Source organism: Phacochoerus africanus, chromosome 5 (assembly GCF_016906955.1).
Source record: "Phacochoerus africanus isolate WHEZ1 chromosome 5, ROS_Pafr_v1, whole genome shotgun sequence".
In the NCBI taxonomy this organism is placed as follows: domain Eukaryota; kingdom Metazoa; phylum Chordata; class Mammalia; order Artiodactyla; family Suidae; genus Phacochoerus; species Phacochoerus africanus.
Window position 1 is genome coordinate 33,747,010 of NC_062548.1, and position 20,526 is coordinate 33,767,535.

Below are 20,526 nucleotides of genomic sequence, written 5' to 3' on the forward strand. Positions count from 1 at the left end.
AGAAGGGGACGCGCCTCTATATTTTGATTGTAGCAGTGCTTCCCTGATTGTATACAATTCCAAAAATGAACCAACCGTACACTTAAAAGGAATGTATGTCCTTGCATGTAAACAATACTCTAATTTAGAATAAAGAGGGGACATTTTTCATGAGGCAGTCAGCTTTTTGTGGTTTTACAGAAAAAAAGTATTTGGAGGAGCACATAAATATGGCCTTTCCATGAGCAAACCTTTTTTCTACTACGAAGAGAACGTTAATGGAGATAGTCACCCTTGCAGCATTTGATTTGTAGTTGCCGCATCGTTCAAAGAACCTTGAAGCAAAATTCTACGTCTGACCTAATAGCCATTACAACCATTGGCTTATCATTTGCATCCCCCAGATAAATGCTCATCAAGGTTTATTGTTCAGTTTTGACATACTGAGTCGGCTCTAACATTTTATTTTTTTTAGAATCACCACTTCTTTAGTGGATTTAAATGTGCACTCATATTCATTATGAAGTGGCTCACTTTGTGCATTATAATTATGCATGCAAAACGAGCTGACTCTTGGGGGGTTGTTTTTTCTGATTTTTGTTTTGTCTTTTGACCTTTAAAATCCTCAGAGGGATAGCTTATCAACATGCACATATTGCGTGTCCGTATGTGCCTGCACACACACACACACACACACACACACACACACACACACCATTGTACATACCGCACATCGTATACAACCATACTGTAAAAGTGTACATATAATAAAAAACTGAGGAGTTCCCACCGTGGCTCATCAGGTTACGAACCTAACTAGTATCCACAAGGATGCCGGTTTGATCCCTGGCCTCGCTCAATGGGTTAAGGATCCGGCGTTGCCGAGAACTGTGGTGTAGGTCGCAGATGTGGCTTGGATCTGGTGTGGCTGTGGTGTAGGCCAGCAGCCACAGCTCCGATTTGGCCCTGTGCCACAGATGTGGCCCTAAAAATAATAATAATAATAAAAACTTAAAGGCAGTACTTCATAAATCTGGTTTTCAGTGTGTAATAAAAACTGGTTTTGATCAAAAACTGCTCTAGTTAAGCTGTATGGGATATAATCACAGCTTTTATTTTTTATTAGAGAATAGCAGTTGAGAGATGTTTATGTTGGTGTGGCTATTACATACATACACAATTCTTTGAACTATGAACTGCATTAATTTCACACATATCTGAGGGCTTTCACAGGCAGGATGTCCAGTAAACAATAGCCCTTCCTAGGAAGCAAAGGATTCTTATTTGAGAGCCGAAACTACAGAGTGAGAACTAAGGAGTATATTGTAAATTAATTGGGGAAATGTTTCTGAAAATGCTTTCTAAACTTAAAAGTTATATAAAAATGAGAACACCCCCCCTCCCCCAGCCCCGAAGCAAGGTGCTTGCACAGTGCCTGATGCATGGTAGACTCTTGGACACTTAGACGTTTGTAGAGAAGAACACTACAGATTCATGGGCCTCATTGGCCAAAAGTACCACAGTCAGCTCTGGTGAGAATAAAAATAATGTATTCTGGCAAAGCCCACAGGGCCATCATCTGCAAAGGAATGCTCCCATTAATCCACTCGGTCCTGATGTTTGTCAAAAACCCACCTAGTTTTGAGATCTGAGTTTTGACAAAAGCTAATTCTGTACAGATACAGAGTATCAGCGTCCCCCCAGAAAGTTCAGGTCCCCCCCCCCCCCCCCCCCCCCGTTGATCCCTGCCTGCGCCACCAACCCCCCTTCTGAATTTTTTCTGTCGTTTAAGCTTTCCTGGAATTTGTACGTGGAATTAGGAAATGTTGACTGTCTTATGGGAAGGCTTTATTCACTGAGAATGTGTTTGAAAGTCCTCCACATCATTTCTATCTGGAGTTCCTTATTGTTTTATACAGAATGTATTTTGCTGTATTTGTTTATATCCTGCAGTTTGTCCTCACTCCTGTTGACGGCCATCTGCACTGCCCCCGGTTTGGGATTATTTATGAATCCCTGGGACAGATGACTTCAAGGCCCCTGGAGACAGACAAGAGTATTCCAAGAGGCCTGGGAAAGGAACACCAAAGAGAGGAACTGGGGCACATCCTAAGAGGCTAGTTAGGTATTTGAGCAGAAGGAGATGCAGTTGGGGCTTGGCACAAACAGCAACGTCAAAGTGGGAAAGACAGGGTGTCCTGGGGCGGATCAGCCCGCTGGCGGGACGGCGGACACGTGGAGGAGCAGGTGTCGGGGAGGGCGCGAGGCCACCGTGTACTGTCTCTGCCCCTCGACTGCCGTGTGGGAGGAAGCTTGGTAGTGGAGAGCCGTGGACGTCTAGGAGCCAGGCATGTTTGATGACATCTCTGCTCTGGGGAAGGTTGGGTGACATTCGAAGGAGGGGCTTTGAAGGGGAAGGGGGCTGTGAAGAGGAGGAGGGGGAGGGCCTCAGCGGTTCAGATCCTGTTTTAAGGTGGGGAGAGTCCACTGCATAGTGGCCAGAAAGAGCCGGAATGGTGAGAGTAAAACAGGCAGGACTGGAGGCTGCTCGGTCCATGGGAGGGGCTCTTGTTGTGGGTTGAATGTTGGTTAAACGAGAGGATGAGCCTCTGAAGGAGCCTGGACTCAGGCCCTGAGGAAGGAAGAGGGCCGGCGGCCACCCCCAGGGCGGGAGCCTGGATGGCAGGACAGGGACCCAGTTGTATCGAACGAGACTTCTTGTTGATGGGGCAGGGCACCTTCGTCCTGGTACTGCTGGGAGGCGATGTATTTATCAGCCGTGTGGAAGCACACCCAGCGCACGCCTAGACTGTGCCACGGCCGGCGGAGGCCAGAAGATACTCCTCCGCGAAGTTTCCGTTTCCCGATTGGTTAAGCAGCATGCTTCTCAAGTATCCCCAGTAATATATATATATTTTTTTAGCTTTTAGTTTGGAAATAATTTCAAACTTTAAAAAAAGTCGCGGAAATATTACAAAGAACAGCTTTGTGTTCCTCATCCAGGTATCTCTCCTGTTAATTTTTTTTTTTTTTGCCATTTCTTGGGCCACTCCGGCGGCATATGGAGGTTCCCAGGCTAGGGGTCCAATCAGAGCTGTAGCCACCGGCCTACGCCAGAGCCACAGCAACTGGGGATCCGAGCCGCGTCTGTGACCTACACCACAGCTCACGGCAACGCCAGATCGTTAACCCACTGAGCAAGGCCAGGGACCGAACCCGCAACCTCATGGTTCCTAGTTGGATTCCCTAACCACTGCGCCACGACGGGAACTCCCTGTTAATATTTTGCTCTCTTCTGCTTTGTGTGCACACGCTCTCTTCCCTGCCCCTCCCAGCTTCTCTGCCCCTCCTCGGTGCACACACATCTTGGATGGCCTTCACCCTCCTCTCTCTGTCTACACCCCACCTCCCAACACACTTCTTTTCTTTCTGAACCATCCAAGAGGAAGTTACACACGTCATGGTCCTTAATGCCTAAATACTCTAAATAAGGATATTCTCTCTCATAATATAGTGCAGTTAACACCCTCGATGATTTCACATTGATGTAACACGGTAATTTATTCTTCGTGTCCGTTTTAGTATTTGAGCCGATATTATCTTTATAGCTGTTTCTCCTCCAGTATAAGATCAGTCTATGATAATGTGTTGCAACCCGTTTTCAATGTCTCTCTGGTCTTTTTTATAACGATGACATTTTTGAAGGACACCAGCCCCTCCCCCCACGTCTTTTTCAATAAGATATTTTTCCCTTGGGTTTGACGTCTTTCCGTGATTGTATTCGGATGGTCCAGTCCTGATCAGCATACTGTATTATAAGTCATGCTGTGTCCTTCTCAGAATATCAGTCTCAGGAGAGACACTTGAAGACCATACAGATATCCTACCCTTCAGCAAAACATCTCCCCCAATTTGGCATCTCTTGATGATTTGTGCATCAGTCATGCTTCATGTGATGGTTGCCAGAGGATGGTTTGCCAGCTCCGTCTCTCTCCCTGCCTTTACCCTTTCATGGTCAGCATTCAGCCGTCCTGAAGAGTTCCCCCTCCTCTCTGTCTCTCTGTCTTATGTATTGATGGAGACCCATGGATTCCTCTTTTTTTTAAAGGCTCAGAATTTTATTGCCCCTTCATTATTTTGGTGCTCATCTGGCCAGTGGGAGCTCTTTCCAACTGGTTCCTAGGTCCCTGTATCATGCCCCATCAGTGCTTGAGCAGTTTCCTACTTTCTGGTATCACAGGATGTTCCAGGCTCATTGTGTAAACCCCAGCCCTGGAATCAGCTGCTTCTTTGAGGAGCTCTGGGTTTGTTTGTTTGTTTTTTTGTTTTTCTTTTTTGCCAGTGGAGTTTGGCGTTAGACATTCAGATCTGGACACTAGAGGTGCTCCTGGCCACTGGGTTTTTTTTGCTTTCTTTTAGTAGGTCCTTTCAGTGGGCAGAGCTGAGAAATCGGTGCGTGGATAGACACACCTCCATCTCATACACATGTGCAGACACACAAACTTGCACACCTATACACATACTTATTTTAGAAATGACGAACACAGACCCGTATCTCCGGTTTCATTCTGATCCCAAAGGGTTCCCCCCTTACCTTCCCCCAGTCCAATATTTGCATCTCTGTCTTCCAGCTACATCAGCACATCCCTACTAATTTGCTGAGCATTCTGATGTATCCAAGTATTTTCAGAATTGCTTCACTCATTCAACTATAGAAGCAAACCTACTGAAGAGTTCAAGATTTTCTTTTCTTTCTTTCTTTTTTTTTTTTTTTGTGTGTGTGTGTGCAGTTCTCCCCAGCATTCCACCCAAGATTAGAAATACCTTCATAAACTGCTCTTTTGACCTTCTCACCTTTTTTGCTGGAAATCATTCCATAGCAGTTCTTGGAGATCTTCATTCTTTCTTGTAACTGCTTAGTTACATGGACTGTGTGTAGCCTACTTTATTCAACCAATTTCCTGTGCTTAGACATTTAGGCGCTTGGCAGTAATATATCATAATAACAAATAAAACTGCCATGAGTACATAGGTAGTTTTGCAGTGTTGGAGCTGTATCTTCTGAATTCCCCAGAGTGGGATTGCTGGCTCAAAGAGCGAGCGAGTCCGGTAAATGGGTACAGAGTAGTCTCAAATACCGCTGCGTTCCCTTCCATGAGAGGCGGTTGTACCATTTTTCAGTCTCAGAAGCAATGTATGAGCACCTTTTTCTCCAGTCTCACCAACAGAATATTTCATCAAGCTTTTAGATATTTTTTGCCAATTTAGTGGGTGAGAAATGGTCTTTCATTGTCATTCTATTTTGCATCATGAATGGAGTTGAACATCTTTTCATGTATTTAAAGGGTGTGCGTGTGAGAGAGAGAGATGAGCTATTTATTCATAGCTTTGCTTGTTTTCCTATAGAATTTTTTTTTTCTTTCAGTTTTGAGAGTTACTTGTGTATTAGGGATGTTAGTCCTTTATCTGGAATATATGGTACAAATATATCCTTCTGGTTTGTCATTTGTCTTTTGACTTTGCCTGTGTTATTTATTGCAGTGCAAAGGATTTTTATTTTTCACATTTAGATATCCCATCCATTTGGTGTTTATTCTTTTTTAATGGATGAGGAATGGGTCTAATTTATCTTTTTCCAATTGTCCCACCACCATTTTTTATTTTCATTTTTTTATGTTTTGTTTTTCTTTTAAGACTCCGCTTTTTTTTTTAAGTCTTTTTTTGCCATTTCTTGGGCCGCTCTCGTGGCATATGGAGGTTCCCAGGCTAGGGGGTCTCATCGGAGCAGTAGCCACCCGCCTATGCCAGAGCCACAGCAACTCGGGATCTGAGCCGAGTCTGCAACCTACACCACAGCTCACGGCAACGCCAGATCCTTAACCCACTGAGCAAGGCCAGGGATCGAACCCACAACCTCATGATTCCTACTTGCATTCGTTTCCACTGCGCCACGATGGGAACGCCCCTCCACCATTTTTTAAAAGTTTGTCTCTGCCCCAGTAGTTTGAGCTACCACCTCTATCATCCGCTAGATTTCTGTGCGCAGTTGGGGCTATTTCTGGACTTTGTATTTCTCGAAGTACTTAGAATGCGAGTGAGTTCATTTACATCTCAGAGGGTGCCTGGTTCCAGGGTTTACAGCACAGTGAAATATTTAGGCCTCTTACTCTTTTGTGATGGCAGGGTATGTGTGTGTTTTGTTTTTTACTTATACTTTCTGCATTTTCCAAAATTTCTGAAACCAGCCAAAAATGGTGTTAGTTTTTTAAGAAAACTTTAAAGGTATTATCAGTTTTCAAACAGTAAACTTTAGCATGAACTTTAATAACCCCCCCAATACTGCCATTGGCATTTTCCTTTTTCTTTATATCCCCTCAATAAAAGAGATGTTTCCGAAAGTTGTATGTAACCCAGGTGAAAACAGGACAGTGGCAGACTGGCCACAGGTCTCAAGAGGCCAGCTGCTCTGAGCTGTGTTCTGCTTCCTGTGGCCTCTAAGAACCACCACAGAAGCAGTTGATTCTCCTTCTTCATGTGAGTGAGCAAGTGTAAGATCCAGGGAGGATGTAAGTGCAGGGATTACACTTACAGATGTTAAGTGTTGTGGAGCTTGAATAATTGGGTAGCCCGAGGTTTTTATACACCACATTGCAAAGTTCGTGCCCTGGGGAAGGCTGACGCAGGAGCCCGATCACGTTCTCGCTGCCCCCCTCTGCCTGAATGGCCCCCCTTCGGGGGAATGACTGGATTCTTTATGCTTTTCATAACTTGGGGGCTATCATAAAAAAAAATCTATTTATAAGATGCATTTAGAGGAGACAGGACTCACACAGGCCATGTGGTCTGTGTTTTTATCAAGTTCTATTTCAGGGAACGTGTTTTCTTAAGGAGAACCGGGATAGAGACTCTGATTTAATTCAACATGTCAGATCCTATCAAGCTTTAAAAACAAAACCAGGTTTAATTATAATCTTGACAAGTCTCCTGTTTGGAATGGAAGAGAAGTAATGCAGGTGGGGGTATTCCCTTTAAGTGTATTCAAATGCACAAGCAATGTGACAGCCAACAGACTCAAGAATTCTTTTCTGCTGTGTATGCATTAGGCAGTCATGTGGGGAACAGCGCTCTCCTCTGATTTAATGTAATCCAGGCTATGATTTTGTTATGGTTGCACTCCTATTCTTGTTTTTTTGTTTTTTTGGGGTTTTTTTTGTTTGTTTGTTTTGTTTTGTTTTTGTCTTTTTAGGGCTGCACCTTCGGCATATGGAAGCTCCCAGGCTAGGGGTCAAACTGGAGCTACAGCTGCCAGCTTACAGCCACAGCAGCGCTGCCAGATCTGTGACCTATGCCACAGCTCATGGCAACACCAGATCCTTAACTCACCAACTGAGGCCAGGGATTGAACCTGCAACCTCATGGACACTAGTCAGTTTTATTACCGCCGAGCCACGACCGGGACTCCTGTTCTACTGTTCTGCTCTACTCTTCCGTTGGAGTAGCTCCATCAAAATAGACACCAGGGGTTTTCTTTCATTTTTCTTTCGAATGCCATGAACAGCTTGGAGTTGTTTATATCCGTGCACAAGCATGCTTCTTCTGAATAAGCTTGTCGTGGGTAAGGTCTTAGACTTCAGTTCAAAGTAAGGTCTTTAACTTGCATCTCCAGGTGGCAGCTGCCCGTGCTGTTTGACTGCTAGTTAAGTGTTAATGGAATTAAGAGTGTAAAAATATTTTTACAGGCTTGGTCTTCCAATTACTCTCAACACCTTTCATGTTGTTCCACTTTTGCTTTGCAGTCTTACAGCCACCAGCACAGTCAGAAAGAGAAACCTGAGTCCCTGTCAAGCAGAAGCTGACCTGGAGGCCAGAGTATCGGGGGAGCTTTCTGACACTGAGCTTGAGCAGACAGATCCCTGTGCAGAATCCCACTCAGAGGGACGGAAAAAGGCCAAGAAATTAAAAAGGATGAAGAAGGACCTTTCTCCGACAGGTTTGTATTGGCTCTCACTCAGGTTCTAGAGCTGTGTCTTCTTTGATGTTCTAGAAGCTCTCGTTTTGGGGGAGAAATTAGAGCAGGGCTTCAGTTGATGGCAAAGCCCATGTCGTCTTCCACGGGACCAGATGGTTTTTGGATCATTTTTAATTTCGTTTGCGGAATCCCTTGGAAGCCCTGGCTCTTGGTGGAGCAAGGCTTGGCGGGGGTCTCCTTGTTAAGGACGGGGAGTCCACTTTGGTCATCGTCTCTCTCTCCTCTGTGGTTTAGAGGTTTTAGGGATGTGTTTAAAATCGCCTCGGTAATTTAAATGTGGACATGAATTCGCACCGAGGCCTACTCCTACACACGTTATTTTCAGTAGCAGAGTTTTCACTGTTCCCAGTAAAACCCCAAGGCAGCCTGAATTTCTCTCATGAGCGAAATTATGTAAGGAGCCAAGGAAACGGGGAAGGGACACGTGTTGAGAGCCTACTGTGTGCAAGATGCTGCAGTAGCAGCCTCTCTCTCCTCTCTCTCTCTCTGTCGCGAAAGCCCCGACACAGAGCCTCATCCCTGTTTTGGCGATGGGGGTGTCTGGGCTCAGAGAGGCTGAGAAACGTGCTGGTCTGGGTAGCTAGGAAGAAGCAGAACCAGAAGAGGAGCCAAATTCCACGTCCCCTGCATTACCCAGTGGTGCTCTGGAGGCTCCCTGAGCTCCCTCAGCCCTTGGTGCACAGACCCTCTGCAGGGCAGGAGTGCCAGGTGAGGAGGGGGCTTGCGGGGCCGCCAGTGTCTGTGAAAGGCCCTGGTCAGCTAGCACGTCACGGTGACAGTACAGCTGCTGCTGACCTGGCGCCTGCTGAGGGCCCAGCACTGCACTTCATGCTTGACAGAAATGCTTCTGTTTAAATCTCTGAGGTAGGTGTCAAGGTCCTTTTGACAATTAAGAAAATTGAGAAAAGATAGTCTCTTCAGGGAGGGCCTGTCGTGGCTCAGTGGGTTAAGACCCCAACACAGGTCTGTTAGGATGCAGGTCTGATCCTGGCCTCACATATGTGGGTTAAGGATCTGGCATTGCCACAAGCTGTGGTGTAAGCAGCAGACTCGGTTTGGATCCTGGCATTGCTGTGACTATGGTCTAGATTGGAAGCTGCAGCTCACATTTGACCCCTAGCCTAGGAACCTCCATATGCCGCAGGTGCGGCCCTAAAAAGACAAAAAAAAAAAAATAATAATAATCTTTTCTGCCAGGGGTGTTGGGAAAGCTGTACAGCCGCTTGTAAATCAGTGAAGTTCAAACACTGCCTCACACCATATACAAAATTAATCTCAAAGCGGCTTAAAAACTTAAATATAAAACATGACGCCATAAAACTGAGAACATAGGCAAAACATTCTCTGACATAAATCCTGGCAGTATTTGCTTAGGTTAGACTCCCAAGGCAATAGAAATAAAAGCAAAAATAAACAAATAGGACCTAATCAAACGTACAAGCTTTTGCACAGCAAAGCACAACCTGTAGACTGAGAGAAAATATTTGCAAATGATGTGACCAAGGGCTTAATTTCCAGAATATACAAATAGCTCAACAACTCAGTAACAAACAAAATCCAGTCAATGGGCAGAAGACCTAAATAGACGTGTTTCCAAAGAAGACATAGAGATGGGCAACAGATACATGAAAACTTGTTCAATGTTGCTAATTATCCGAGAAATACAAATCAAAACCTCAGAGAGTTATCACCTCACACCCGTCAGAATGGTCATCATTAAAAATTCTACAAATAAGAAACGCTGCAGAGGGTTTGGAGAAAAGGAATCCTTCTGCACTATTGGTGGGAATGTAAATTAGTACAGCCACTATGGAAAACAGTATGGAGGTTCCTTAAAAAACTGAAAATAAAGCTACCACATGATCCAGTCGTCCTACATCTGGAGAAAACTTAATTCAAAAATATACATGCAACAAGGACCTACTGTACAGAGCGCTATAGTTAATTTCTTGTAATAAACCGTAATGGAAAAGAATCTGAGAAAGAATATATATATTCAGAGTTCCCATCAGGGCTCAGCGGAAACGAATCTGAGTAGTATCCATGAGGATACAGGTTTGATCCCTGGCCTCGCTCAGTGGGTTAAGGATCTGGCGTGGCTGTGGCTGTGGCTGTGGTGTAGGTCGCAGATGTGGCTCAGATCCCATGTTTCTGTGGCTGTGGTGTAGGCCGGCAGCGGCAGCTCCAGTTCGACCCCTAGCCTGGTAACCTCCATATGCCATGGGTGCGGCCCTAAAGAGACAAAAATATATGTATATATACATATGTATAAAACCGAATCACTTTGCTGCATACCAGAAATGAACACAACATTGTAAACCAACTATACTTCCGTAAAAAAGAAAGAAAACAGAAGCCTGAAAGTTTCGTGACTTGCCCAAAGTCGCGGAGCTCTCAAGTGGGCCCTGCAGGAAAGCCTTTGCTCCTAAGCGTGTGGCGCATGTTGTCTCCTTGGATGAGGGGCGCCAGTGAGCCAGTTACTCCTCTCCCGTGTCTCACTTCGTGACAGTCGCCCCAGTTAGTGGAACCAAAAGTCAAATCAAAGGGTGGAACTGGTGCCCTTGGCCTTGATTCATGCCGAGGCCAAGACTCCATTGTGTTTCAGTTACTTCCTCTTTTTACATGTGGCTCGATCTGCCTGCAGGGCGTTTTCTGAATCTCATTGATATTAATGAAATCAAAGAAGCAGCAAAAATGTCACAGATGCCTTTTGTACCTTATGCTGAAGCTTAACTTAAACTGAAAACTTAAACTCTTGTTTGAAGTCTGAACTGTGTATTTAGCTGTCTCCTTGAATCTGCCTGTCTCCTTTCCTTTCCCTAATTTAAGTGTCGGAGAAGTTTTTAATCTTTAACACACTTAGTTTTCATCTTTGATACCTTGTTACTGCCGCCTCGCGGTACCTGCTCCACAAATGTTAAATATTAAAGCGTAGCCCTCCCCTCATAGCTCACCCCCAGAGTGGCGGGGACGCAGGGCAGCTTTACCCCCTTGTATAGCTTTCTTCATGTCTTGTTCTCTCGAATTTTTCCACTTAGCTATTCCCTCTCAGGAACAAGATTGTAATACTTTTAATACTCAAAGGTATTAAAACACCTAGTAATAACAGTAGAAATTGACAGAACACTGTAAATCAACTATAATGGAAAAATTAAAATCTTAAAAAAAAAACCCCACCTAATAATAGATTGCCTTAATAGATTAGCTCCTTTTATAACTTCCATCATTTTAAGTGAAAACTTTCTATGAAGCATTTGGGCTTTTGAATTTATCATACCGTCATTAGCAGAGGGTTCCCCCCCCCCCATTGACTTAAGTAAAGCTGTCACTGCCACAGATTTGAGCTTGGGGGCGGGGGGAAGGTGGATTTTTGTACTTCTTTGTCAGTCCTGTTAAAAATAAAAAGAGAGCATCTTGACAACTTTTCATCGAATGGGGCAACTTGAGAGCATTGTGCTTTCTGCTGAAGCAGCATCCATGGAATAAGACCTTCCCACAGTACAAGGCTGGACCATTCCTGGATCCTCTTTGGCTGGTTCGTTTTCAGCTTGTGGTCCTAATAGTATCAGCAGGATTGAGATCAAGGCTCCAGGAGCTGAGCCTGGTGAGTGAACCAATTTTGATTGCTCATCTGCTCGAAGGAGGTCCTATAATGAGTGAGAGTACAGAGTTCACACCCAGTGGAGGGTCCCTATTGAACTCCCACAGGTGCAGTGTCCCAGGAGCTGAGAGGGCCTGGATGGGTATCTGCAGGTAGAGTGTCTTGTACAGTGTGCTGATGTCTGTCCTGCAGAGGTGGCTTCTAAGGCCTCCAGCCAGTGCTCTCCTGCTGGGGCCAGCGTCTTGATGGTGCTCAGATGATTCAGTAGGATGCGTTGGGTACCAGTGCACTGCCAGTAGGGCCATGAGAAACTTAAAAGACAGCATTCCAGGAGTTCCCTGGTGACTCAGCAGGTTAAGGATCTGGCGTTGTCACTGCTGAGGCTCAAGTTGCAGCTGTGGCGCAGGTACAATCTCTGGCCCAGGAACCTCCGCATGCCCAAAAAACAAAAACAAAAAACAAAGCCAGCATTCCACCTGTAGGGGATCTTGTGTTTTCCAAGGGGAAAGTAGGAGAAAGTAGGAGGGTAGAATATGGTGTGCTGCAGCAGTACTGTAACAACTGACAAACCCCACACAAAACAGGGCTGGTATTCTTAGTTTTAATATCAAAGATAGCAAAAAGTTAAGTCCTAGACTCCCTAGACTTAACAGAATGTCTTAAGCTGCAGAAGAAATGACCGTTTATCAGAGTTCCCGTTGTGGCTCAGTGGTTAACGAATCCGACTGGGAACCATGAGGTTGCGGGTTCAATCCCTGGCCTTGCTTGGTGGGTTAAGGATCCGGCGTTGCTGTGGCTCTGGTGTAGACCAGGAGCTACATCTCCGATTACACCCCTAGCCTGGGAACCTCCATATGCCGAGGGTGCAGCCCTAAAAAGACCAAAGGAAAAAAAAAAAGAAATTACCGTTTATCAAGTTTCTGTCATATACCAGATGTCATGCTAGCTAGCATCATACCTTAAGATCTAGTCATTATAAAAACAGAGGAAGGTGTAGCTCTCGTTATTTCTAATTTATAGAGAGGAAACTGAGACTCAAAGACTCACATATGCAAAGTTAAATGCAGCTGGTGCTGGGGGCTGCAGGGAGGGCCGTCTGATACAGAGCGAATCCATCATGCTGCTCTCCAGCATGTGACGTTTTATCCAAGCTTTAGAGGAAGCAAAGGATTCTTTGCAAAAACGAGTCTTTTTGGAGTTCCTGTCATGGCACAGTGGTTCATGAATCCAACTAGGAACCATGAGGTTTTGGGTTTGATCCCTGGCCTTGCTTGGTGGGTTAAGGATCCAGCGTTGCCATGAGCTGTGGTGTGGGTCGCAGACGCAGCTCGGATCCCGCATTGCTGTGGCTGTGGTGTAGGCCGGCGGCTACAGCTGTGATTAGACCCCTATGCCATGGGTACAGCCCTAGAAAAAGGCAAAAAGACAAAAAACAAAAAAACAAACAAAAAATAAACCGAGTATTTCTGGCAGTGGTTCTAGATCAGAAACAACTACCAACCTGGACTTTGTTGTGATGAAGTCGTGTGATGAAAATCCACATGCCTCTTCTGTTTTAGAGCTTTTTTATGTCCATACTATGTGCTGAGTTAACATTTTTCTCCTAACTCTTGTTGTTTCTACCCTGTTTTCAGGAAGCAAACATACAATGTCAGTCCCCTCCTTTTACATTGATTACAATCAGCGTAGATTGGCAGCGCCGTCTGCTCTCCTCTGGGGCATTCAGGCTTCATAACAGCCCTGCCTGCCGTGTGTGCTGGAGTAAACTGTCTCTAAGAATGGGCCCCAGTCAGTGTCTCATGGGTGGTATCCACAGTGCCCTTGCCCTTGCTGAGCCAGCGGGTAACGTTCCAGTGGCCTGGTGCTGAGCGGACTGGCAGGTCTCAATGTACGGACGGGCCGTCTGCCAGCCGGGCGTTCGTTCCATCAGCGCCCCATTAGACGGCATTCGCAGAGCAGGGCCACAGGCCGTGGGCGCTTCCTGGTGATTTTTTGGTCATGTAACAGCGACATCTCCAAGTCCCTTTCACCCTTACCTTTAGGATGTAAACCTATCAGAGCTTAGCAGGTTTGCCGAGAACCGTGAGTTTTATTGGCGTCTTGACCAATCTGCTGGACCTTTGAAGCTTAAACCCTTAGGGTGACAGTAGGAAGATACAGACTCTGCTCAGAGCAGCGGTCTCCTTGTGCTGTTATTACAGGTCTCCTTGTGTCAGAAACACGACCTGCGGTTGGTGCTGTCGGTCACCTGAATGACTAGGCTTGGAAAGTCCACCGGCGTCCCGAGGAGCTTTTTAATTACTCAATTAAAATGTGAACTTCAGGAGGTTCCCATCATGCTCAGCAGTAACGGGCCCGACTAGTATTCATGAGGACACAGGTTGGCTCCCTGGCCTCGCTCAGTGGGTTAAGGATCTGGCGTTGCCATGAGCTGTGGTGTGGGTTGCAGACGCAGCTCAGATCCTGAGTCGCTCTGGCTGTGGTGTAGACCGGCAGCTGTAGCTCTGATGGGACCCCTAGCCTGGGAACTTCCATATGCCATGGATGCAGCCCTAAAAAGCAAAAAAATAAACTAAACTGTGGATTTCAGCCTAACTGAGGGGTGTGCTGCACTGCCGGTGGTGGTGGAGGGGTGCTCCCTGCATCTGTGTGCCTGCCCTTTTCCTCCAGGCAGCCTCTGGGGGGCTTCCCATATGCCATCCAGGGGAGTCCTGCCTTCTTGGTGTGGAAACCATCCCTCTGGAGTATTTCCTAGTTAAAAACGTCTGTATGGCGCCCCAGAGGGTCTTTCTGTGCACAGAATCCCACCCTGTAGTTTCCAGTGTGCTGTGTAGTTTTTCAGCTTCGTGTGAGGGAAGAGCTCTCTTCACTCTCGAAGGGTCTCTCTTTTAACTCTAGAAACAGTCCCCTTTTGTGTTTACCGCTTTCTAATTTCTTTTGTTGTTTTTGTTAGGAAAAAAAAATTAGAAAGCGGTAAACACAAAAGGGAATTGTTTCTAGAGTTAAAAGGGAGAAAATCAGTAAGAAGAAAATTAAACTCTAAGCTACTCGATACCGTGTAACAAGTGTCCATAGCTGGCATTATACTCTCTGTGCCACCTTAGTAGCTTGTTTTTGCCCCATTAAAAAAAAAAAAAGTAAGCCTCGTGGTCATGTAAATTTTAATTATCAGCACAATAGTTTATGTTAAAATTTTGTTGGCTATTTTTAAATAACATTCTTAGTATCTTTTACAGGGTCAGCTTTATTAAAATATAGTTTACATACAGTATATAAGCTGTGGCTTTTGAGTGTACAAGGTGATGAGTTTGGGCGAATGTGAAGTCAAATAACCGGCGGGCCGAGAATAGAACAACCATTCCAGAAGCTTCCCTCCTGCCCCTTTGTCCGCAGTCCCTCCGCATCCCTAGATGCCAGCAGCCGTTGCTCTGCTCTCTGTCACTATAATTTTGTCTTTTTCAAAAGGTCGGTTCAGTGGAATCACACTGATAACCCTTGGAGTTTTTGACTTCGCGTAATGCATTTGAGATTTGTCTGTTTTGTTGAACGTATCATTGGTTCATTCCTTCTTTCTGCTGCATAGCGGTCTGTTTCATGGTCATAGCGCTGTTTATCCATTTGGCCTGTTGGCGTTTAAGTTATTACCAGTTTTTAGCAACTAAGAACCTAGGGGACAGAAACATTTGTACGCAAGTTTTGGTATGAACCAAGTGTTCACTTCTTTGGGATGAACACCTGAGAGGGGAATTACTGGTAGGTGTATGTGTCACTTTGTAGGAAGCCGGCACACTGTTTTCCAAAGTGGCCACACCACGTTGCGTTCCCACCAGCAGTGCACCGGGGCTCTGTGGCTCTGCGCCTTCACCAGTATTCGTGGTGTCCTTTTTACCCATTCTAATGGTGTAACTGCTGTCTCATTATGGCTTTGGTTTGACTTTCCCTGATGACTAATGATGTTAAGTATCTTTTTATGTGAGTACTTGTCCATTTAAATCTCTTCTTTGATGAAATATATGTTCAAATCTTTTGCCCATTTTTTCACTGGTTTTTTTTTCTCCTTACTGAGTTTTGAGAGTTCTTCATATATTCAGTATACAAGTCCTTTTGAGTGTTTTACAGATTCTTTCAGACTGCTTTGCTTTTCACCCTCTCTTTTTGTGTGTGTGTGGCTGCAGCATGCAGCAGCTTGATGTGGGATCTCAGTTCCCAAACAGGGCTTGAACCCAGGCCGCAGTGGTGAAAGTGCCAAGTCCTAACCACTAAGCCACCAGGGAACTCCCTCCATTCTCTTAACAGCAGCTTTCAACAGAAGTTTTTTTTTTTTTTTTTTGTCTTTTTGCCATTTCTTGGGCCACTCCCACGGCATATGGAGGTTCCCAGGCTAGGAGTCTAATGGGAGCTGTAGCCACCAGCCTACGCCAGAGCCACAGCAACGAGGGATCCGAGCCGCGTCTGCAGCCTACACCACAGCTCACGGCAACGCCAGATCCTTAACCCACTGAGCAAGGGCAGGGACCGAATCCGCAACCTCATGGTTCCTAGTCGGATTCGTTAACCACTGCGCCACGACGGGAACTCCCATCAACAGAAGTTTTAAGTTTTAATGGAATCCAATTGATCAGTTTTTTTTCTTGGTTATGCTTTTGGTGTCACATCTAAGAAATCTTTGCCTTATTGAAGATTGCAGAGATTTTTCTCCTGTTGTCTTCTAAGAATTTTTCTAGTTTTAGGTTTTACATTTAGGGGAACAGTCCATTTTGAGTTAATCTTTGTAGATGATGCAAGGTATGGTCCATGACTGCAGGAGGCAAATGTCCCAAAGTATCTGTTTTAAAAGAAAAATTGTTCCTGAATAATTCTTGCTCTCTAGCAACTAAACGGGGGCTGTGCAAATGAGTTCCCTGGAAAACTGACCATAGTTCCTTGTCCATTAGCTTTGAGTCTGAGCCTTCGATAGCCTTCAGCTCTCCCTTTCTGGCAAGTGTTAGAATGAACAGCAGCAGCGACCCCCAGCTCCCCTCGGGTCTGGATCTCCTTTAGGTGGTTTGTAAAGTTTGGGTTCCTCTGTACATACCGTTCTTGCTCAGAGCTGCACATTTTAGGCAGTAAAAAATGAGCATCTCTCTGACTGCACGCAGCGACCACGTTCCATGTTGGGCCACTGGCCTAATGTGCATTGAAACCCTGCTCTGTGCCAGAAGCTTTGCGGAATCCCAGAAGCCCTGTGTGGCATGAAGTAGCACGAGTCCATCTTATAGACGAGGCAGGAGAGTATCAGGGTCACACAGTTAGTAAGATGGTCTGGCCAGACTTGTCTCACTCCACAGCATCTGCTGCTTCCGTTATGTCTCACCAGCTTGTCACAGTGTCACTCTGCGTCTGGCATGCCACCAGATGCACATATCTTCCCATCCAGCCAATGTCAGGTGCTGTTATGAAAATGAAGCTGCTTTGGGCCATTTATCTTTTCTCCTCTCTGCTAGTTTTAATTTACTTCCGTTCCCCATGTTGGGCGTTGCGGCTTTCACCTTTAGAATGGCAGGTTGGCTGCTGTAATATTACTTTGATAATGTGAGTTATAAGAACGCCCTCATCGATGTCTATTTTCCTCCCTAGAATTAGGTCTAGTATGATGAGTGTGTGATGGAAAAGGAGAGGATCAGGCTGGTGGTGTCTTCTCCCAGGCCATCTTCAGTACTTAGTTGTTTCGGAAGGGGGGTGTTTGTGTTTATGTTTCATTTTGGTTTGACTTTTGGCCATGCCCAGGGCATGCAGAGGATCCTAGGCCAGGGATCGAACCTGCACCACAGCAGCAACCCGAACTACAGCAATGACAATGCCAGGTCCTTAACCCACTGAGCCACCAGGGAACTCCTCGTTTTGTTTCTTAGTAATCTTTATTCTTTTCCTAAGTGCAGTCATGGGAATCTTTGTCACATGGACCATCTCCTGCCCATCTTCCCGTCTCAGGAGCAAGTACCAAGACGTGCATGTTCAATACAGCCCTGAGACTCAGGGCGGACACTTCACATGAATCCTCTCCTGCTCTTCTCACCCTGTCTCTCTGGATTTTATCTCAGTAAATGAGCAGAAATGGGGATGCTCCTTTTAGCAGAAACTCCCATGTTATTTCATGTGCTTGGACCTAGTCACACGAAGGCATTCCCCTCATTGGCAGTAGCCACTCTCAGCTGAGTTCCTCTCTGTTTTTAAGTTTCTCTGGGCGTTCCCATCATGGCTCGATGGTAACAAATCCCATTAATATCCATGAGGACACAGGTTTGATCCCGGGCCTCACTTATTGGGTTAAGGGATCTGGCATTGCCATGAGTTGTGGTGTAGGTCGCAGATGCAGCTGGGATCCTGCATTGCTGTGGTTGTGGTGTAGACCGGCAGCTGCAGCTCTGATTTGACCCCTAGCCTGGGAACCTCCATATACTGCAGGCGCAGCCCTTAAAAAAAAAAAAAAGTTACTCTCCATTTCAGGCATCATCACAGACCGCTGCCCTTTTGACATCTTGGAGTGGTAGCAGCTGGAGCTGGCTTTGCCTGCTTCCCTACCAACCCCACCACGGGATTAGATAATACATGCCATGGGTACGGGAGCACGGAGTCGGCCACGTTTTCCATCATGAACAGGCTCTTTCCTGACTTAATTCCCATCCACCGGCTCTAGACCTCTGTGGTCCAGTGGTGCTGCTGCTGCTGTTGCAGAAAAGTAGCACCAATGGAGAAGGGCTTCTCACTTCGGGGCGAGACTGTAACAGAAGAGACCCCTTTAGTCCAAGACCGTAGCCAGTGCTGCTGAAGTTGGAAAAAGCTACCAACTGCTGTCTCCCCTTTGGGGAACTCTGAACCCCCACCAGTCGGCTTCCCTCCACTCTATGGCTGTCAGCCCCTGATCTCTTATCTGGGTGCCGGTCACCCCAGCGCAGAGAAACCCAGTGTCCCGGGACTGGCAGGGACCGTGGTGCTGGGGAAGGATCCAGACCCCATCTCCACCACTCGCTAGACATCTTGCATCTGTAAAATGGGGATGTCAGTACCGCCGACTCGGGGGCTTCAGAAGATGAAATGAGGGGAGTTCCCATTGTGGCTCAGTGGATAACGAATCCGACTAGGAACCATGAGGTTGTGGGTTCGATCCCTGGCCTTGCTCAGTGGGTTAAGGATCTGGCGTTGCCATGAGCTGTGGTGTAGGTTGCAGATGCGGCTCGGATCCCGCGTTGCTGTGGCTCTGGCGTAGGCCGGCGGCTACAGCTCCGATTCGACCCCTAGCCTGGGAACCTCCATATGCCGCGGGAGTGGCCCAAGAAATAGCAAAAAGACAAAAAAAAAAAAAAAAAGAACGAGGTGCCCGGCAAGCTGGCTAAGAGTTCGGGGCGTGAGCTCATCCAGGGAGTGTGAGCACCCACATTTTAACTCCTGCAGAGTTAAGATCTGCAGAGGGAGCCAAGCAGGGAGGCCCTTGCTCCATCCTGCCTGTGGCCTCCGTGTGCCAGGCACTGCCCTCCACGGACAAGACCCGTCCGCGGACTTTCTCCAGGCGTGGCCGCGCCACCGCCCGGCCCTGGTCGAAGCTGCCTTTGCAGCCGGTCACTCTGTTCTCCCCGCGCCCCCCGCCCGGGGGTGGGGGGCAGTCCTCCTCTCGTTCATCTTGCTTTGTCCTTTCCCACCAGGAAGCATCACGGACAGCCCGGCCAAGCTCTTTGAAGTCCCTGACACGTGGTAACCAAGACCCAGGAGCGAATCGCTGGTGCTGCGGCCGAGTGAGACGCAGCAGCCGGCACGTCGGAAGCCATACCAGTTCGATTTCACCCCATGTGCGGCGGGAGAGGGTCGAAACCCAGGGTGACTCCCGAAAAAGCCCAGTTTTTATTTTCAAGGCTGTGTTTCTCTTCTTCCTCTTTAACCTCAGCTGTCTGCTGGCACTCAGCACGGTTGTCGGCTGTCGTGACTGTGTACGTGATGAACCCGTTCAGTTCCATATTTGTAGCGTGTGCAAAACCCTTCCTGTCATGAATTAACGTGTTTAAGAATCCACCGGGTGGAGGAGGTCGGCAGAGAGATATGCAGAAAGAGCCAGTATTCATGGGTGTCCTGATCATGAATTTGGGGTCCGACCCTTTCCTGCTGTGAGAGGCTCTCATCCCCCTTCTCCCGCTCAGGTTGGAGGGCAGCCCCCGCCAGGGGAGAATTCGGTTGTGTCACCCTGCTTCCCACCACAGCTGCCTGAAAGTCTGAAGCTCTCCAGCTTGTTTCTCCAGTAGGAAAGTGTTTGCCGCTGTCAACATATGCCTTGGCCTTTGGGGCATATTTTTTTCATGTTTTTTTCCCCCAAGATGTGAGTTTCTCGTGGTGGAGTGTACAAGTGAAACGTTAATTTCCGTTTTTCCACGTAGCTCTGCGTTCATGTGTCAGTGTCATGGCCTGGTGTCCTTCTGTCCGGGTGGTGTGGGGATGAGGTGGCATGTGTGTCCGTGTGTGTGTGTGTGTGTGTGCGCGCGCGCACGTGAAACCATGACACATCTGCACCGTGTAGTACCAGCGCTTTCTCTGTTGACACAGATCACAACAGCGACAGAATCGTGTGGATCTACCTCAGTAGATCTGCTTCATCCAGACCATGGTTAGATATTTAACATTTTTGTATCATGGAAATAAAAATGAAACATGTATTTCCAAAAGATGAAAATTAAAGGAATTTTCTTAGGATTTTGGTTTTTTCCTTTCTCTCATTTATTTATTTAGTTAGTGATTGATTTATTTAATTTTTGGCTCCACCTGTGGCATGCAGAAGTTCCCAGGCCAGGGCTCAAACCCACGCTACAGCAGTGACCACACCATATGCTTAACCTGCTAGGCCACCAGGGACTCCCCTCTCTCTTCTAAGTGCATGACATGCTTGAGCTCTCTA

General features: G+C 46.5%; 1 protein-coding gene across 2 annotated transcripts in view; it reads left to right on the plus strand.

Annotated features, from left to right (window-relative positions):
- Positions 1–20,324, plus strand: part of PARN (poly(A)-specific ribonuclease) — a 189,568-nt gene extending 169,244 nt beyond the window's left edge. For both annotated transcript variants that reach the window (XM_047780458.1, XM_047780457.1), the window contains 2 exons: positions 7,776–7,969; positions 19,289–20,324. In XM_047780458.1, the coding sequence (XP_047636414.1) occupies positions 7,776–7,969; positions 19,289–19,341 (247 nt within the window). In that variant the 3' untranslated portion in view covers positions 19,342–20,324. The remainder of the gene's footprint in view (positions 1–7,775; positions 7,970–19,288) is intronic.
- The last annotated feature ends 202 nt before the right edge of the window (positions 20,325–20,526 follow it).